This window comes from Puntigrus tetrazona, chromosome 16, assembly GCF_018831695.1.
Source record: "Puntigrus tetrazona isolate hp1 chromosome 16, ASM1883169v1, whole genome shotgun sequence".
NCBI classification, from domain to species: Eukaryota; Metazoa; Chordata; class Actinopteri; order Cypriniformes; family Cyprinidae; genus Puntigrus; species Puntigrus tetrazona.
In genome coordinates this window covers 22,734,247-22,738,817 of record NC_056714.1, presented here as the reverse complement: position 1 = coordinate 22,738,817, position 4,571 = coordinate 22,734,247, and the positions used below count along the sequence as shown (strand labels likewise).

At 34.9% G+C, this 4,571-nt stretch overlaps 1 protein-coding gene across 1 annotated transcript; it reads right to left on the bottom strand.

The window, feature by feature from the left end:
- Positions 1–1,021: 1,021 nt before the first annotated feature.
- si:ch211-198c19.1 (uncharacterized protein LOC100151013 homolog) lies at positions 1,022–2,939 on the bottom strand. Its single transcript, XM_043260329.1, has 2 exons — positions 2,802–2,939; positions 1,022–1,812 (listed from the first exon to the last, which is right to left on the bottom strand). The coding sequence occupies exon 2, from the start codon at positions 1,800–1,802 to the stop codon at positions 1,287–1,289; it is 516 nt and encodes a 171-aa protein (XP_043116264.1). The 5' UTR covers positions 1,803–1,812; positions 2,802–2,939; the 3' UTR covers positions 1,022–1,286.
- Positions 2,940–4,571: the final 1,632 nt, after the last annotated feature.

The window sequence follows — 4,571 nt, the reverse complement described above, 5'->3', positions numbered from 1 at the left end:
GTAGTTCCTGAATTGAGTGAGGTTGAAAGTTCATCTTCTTACTAAATTTAAACAACTAATTGGACACTTTGGCTCCATTTTCGAGAAACTTCAAGCATTTTTTTAAAATGTGGTTGGACGGTCTTTAATAATCTCAGACTGGACGCATTTACATAGAACGTCACACTGAACACTTTTCGTCTGACCATTAGTAAGCATTGCTCATTATCTGTCACTGTCTGTTGCTTACGCATATGCATATAAAAAGGCAGATGTTTACATTATGCAAAAACGCTGTATAATCGTTTATTGTCAGAAGCCTACCTTTTTTAGGTTTGGAGAAGTGAAATTGTCTCGCATTTGCATTAATTAAAGCAGAATTAATGAATGTAACCCTGTAACCTTTCTTGAAGGAGTGATTTTAATCATCTGAATTACATTAGAATTAAATGTGAAATGTGTAATTTTTCCACCACTACCAGCACTAAATGGATTTACTAATGTTTGAAGATATATTAATGTTTCTTGAACACTCCTCTATTGGTTGGACAAATTAAAATCACTGATTGATCTACCGTTGGGTCGGTTGTTGCCTACACTTTTCAGGAAAATCATTCAACAAAAAATAGTTTATAGTCTTTTTTTTGTGTTCTGCAGTGTAAAATTGTTAGTCAAATGGGTATTTGTGCTTCTTTTGGACCTTTTGGTCTGCAAAAGTGCACCAAAATTCATATTAATCATAATAATCTGCCAATATATTTTTATATGGTTGAAAAGTAATCAGGATAGGGGTAGATTAAAGGTTCATATATGTATGACATAATATAATATGTAACTTTATATTAGAAAATTCTAATGTACATTGGTTTTAAAGATTTTTTTGTTGTGCAACTGTAAACACGGTTGTTTAAGATGCTGTCATTTTGTTATTCAAATATAAAGAAATGTAAATTTAATGCTTTACAAATACCTATGAATACTACTGAGATCAGACTACATGGGCTGGGCTAGAAAAATGTTTGAACAAAGACAAATTGCACACTTCACCTTTAAAGCCCATCTTTATAACTGACATGACCAAAGGTAGGCAAACATTAATCACAATTAGTCCAACTTAGTGGAGGAAGTTACAAAATTGTTATGGCATGTGATGGAGAGAATAAAAAAAGGGAAGTGGAATAAAGTGGGCTATAGAGAAGAAAAAATCAGAAGTGAAAGTTAAAATATCTAGCAAACTGAAAGTGCAAAAAGGCTCAGGTGTGGTGAAATAGTGGAAGCAAATGTGGTAATACAGGGATTTTTTTTTTTTAATAATAAAAAACATTTTGAGAGTTCTGGTGCTGTCTTAAGTCACTGATGAGAGAGGCTCCTAACTGAAAAGTTCTGGGAGGATTATAGTGCTCTGATATGTAGATCTCCTCGATTTTGTTCTTGTTCCTGTTGAGTTTCACAATCACTCTGTCCATGTTGCTCATTTGGTTATGTGGATCGTAGTATTTCCTCACTTCATAGGGAAGATCCTCAGAGTGTCTGTAGTTAAGGTTTCCTATGGTGAAGTACATATAGGTGCGTTTGTCCTTTAGCGGAGGGAGCAGGAACCCACTGTTACGGAACACATGGAACCCAAACTGTCCAGCCACAGGGTTACAGAGAGCCACCATGTTATTGTCAATGCATGTTTTCACATACCACTTAATTAAGGCAAGTCCATGTCGGGGAGGTGGATGTCCAAACCCAGTCTCCTTCAGCTCTTCTTCAGTGTTTAATGTTTTAATGGCGATGACTAAAATGGCAAACAAAAGGCTGAAATTATTTGCCATCATTGGGTAAAGTCTGCAAGAAGAATGAAAGCAATTTAAGATCAAAACAAAAATTTGTACATTTTTACTTTCTTTATGCACAGCTGTGTATTGAATAAAGACATTATTTAATTGATTTCTTAAAAAAATTAACAGTTTTTTTAAGTGTTAATTGGTTTTGGCAATAAATTTAATATCGATACATTATTCCTAAAAAAAGTCAGAAGAATCTTTGCCAAAACCAATTACCAATAAATACCTAAAAATAAAATAAAGTATTTTTTTGTTTAAATAAAAATAACGTAAAATACTAAAACCATTTTAAATGCTTAGAAGTTAATTTAGGCACAACATTATAGTGTAGAGTGTGAAAAATGTATTTTGCCAAAACCAATTACCAATAAATGGCAGAATTACCAATAAATGCAAATATACATGGACAATGTATACTTTACATGCCATAAAGCAATTTAGTAACATCCTCCATAAAGTTGAATGACCTGGGTTACAGTTTATGTCAATGCGATTAACAATATATCTTTATTGTAAATATTGGCTATATTGTATATTTTTCATAGCGGCTGATTCTAAAACTAACTGATATACAGTACTTTTACACGGAACATTCCAAATTAGTTGTTTCAATTCAAAATGTCACGATTTGGCAATTCAATTATTATCAATTGCTGTTTCTAGTTTTAACACTTGTTTTAAAAGTTCTTGGCATTCATTATTTCTGTAGGCAATATTTTTAGTTTGTTGCTATTGTTATTTTCTATCACCTAATTTTTTTTATCATTTTGGCATTAGAATGTCTTGTACCTGCTGGTATCGTTACATATCCAGACAAACACATTTTTTCCCAATTTAAACAGGAACAGACACTTCTTCTAAATTTCTAGGCGAATAAAAAAAAAAACTTGCATCTCATTTACAGTTTTTGAAACCTGTGCTGAGGCGTTTAAAGCAAATAATAGCAGCAAAAACAGCATTCTGGATTAAGCGGTATTCATGTTAATTTACCTGAATGAGTCAGCAGAACGTGGGTGTGGAATGTCTTGAGGAGGCTGTGGATATTTTGGGACTAACTGCGTGCGTACACACTCTGTTCAGAGTACAGTATGTGGGCCCTTAGTTTGAGAGCTACGTTTTATGCTGCAATTTTTCACCCTATCTAAGAGGAAGTGGTTAAATATGTGAAGCCTACATGACAGATGCGTTCTGCCCTGTTGCCCGGTCTCAGTTCCGGATTATGAATTATCAAAATGCATTCATCTTAATCCTAACAGCTCTGATTCAATTCAAAACACGACAGCTGTGAAATTAAAACACATAATGTGCCGAATGAAAGAGAGAAAACACATTTCTTCTTCCCTACTGAAGAGCAAATACGGCATGGAATAGCCTACAGGTGATCTGTGCTTTGAGATTTTTTTCTCAGAGAATTTTTGCAGGTGCAAAGTACAGTTTCTGCTCACAGACTGTCCAAAGTACCTTTAAAGTCGGTTCACTCGTGGCCATTTTGGAAAACCCCCAGGCTGCTATTATCAGCGCAACTCTTGAAAATCTGACAATTGAATCAGGTGCATCTTTTAAAAAAAAAGGATTTTTCCCCCCAAGGATGTCAAGCTAATGTATAATTCAGGCTAAACAAACTATTCAAAATGTAAATGCCTCTTATAATTTGGCATATAGATTTCATGTCAAGCATATTCCACCATTTCCCTTTACTTTCACCATATTTTACCACAAATAAGTAGATTTAGCATTGAGGTGGGCAGCAAACATGATGGTTATTTTCCTGTACACATTGCATGTAATACAGAAATGTGGCTTTCTCTTCACTGTTCCCTCGTTCCAACTCACAGTGTCATATCAAAGCTTCCCGACTTCATTACAAATAAATTATACTTTTAAATGATCCAGGCATGGCAAACAAGCTCAGCTTTTAAGGGAAGGTATGACTAAAAAAACAGAGACGGGAATGCAGAGAGCTGGAGCAAGCATTAGCATTTCATTTCTACAGATTTAACACCAAATAATGTTCCATTTTGCCAATTTATTTATTTATTTTGCCATCTTCCTGCTTACATTGATGCGCACATAAAAGCTCGCTGGGCTAATCTCCCTGGCAACGCGACCGCTCTCGCTCTTGGGTAGTTTCTTTAATTCCTCTGGTGTATGTATACACGACTTTAGGGTCACACTGTATTAGTTCCCCCTGCCTCTGGGTGCTATAAGCTATCCAGAGCTGCACTGAGTATAAAGATCAGTTTCTTCCATTCTGTGGTGAGTGTGACCTGAAGTTAACCAACTGAGCCTGACTGAAACAACTTGGCGGAATACGAACTATGGGGTGAATTTGCTAGAAAAAAACTGCCGGCACTAATAGTAAGCCTATTTCATCTTTGTTTGTGTGTGCTGCCTGCATTTTTTTAGTGTACAACTCATTTATGAAATAATGGAAATTAGGCAATAATAGAATTTTTATCTCTGACAATTTAGGAAAATCTAATGTTGGAGGTTAACATTAATACACTGAACAAAATAAATTAAATCTGTTTGACATTTTGTTTAAAAAAAAAATCACATATATAGAAATCTATACATGTTATATTTTATAGATATGAATTATTTGCACACTTTGTACATTTCAGTCTAAGAACAACACAGCAAATCGAACACAGGTATAAACGCTCGGGACAGATGGCCAGGGCAAATCAAGACTTTGCAGTGAGTGCTGTGTGCGTGTGGCCTATTTGTGTGTATGCAAATGAGGTGCAGGTGTGGAGT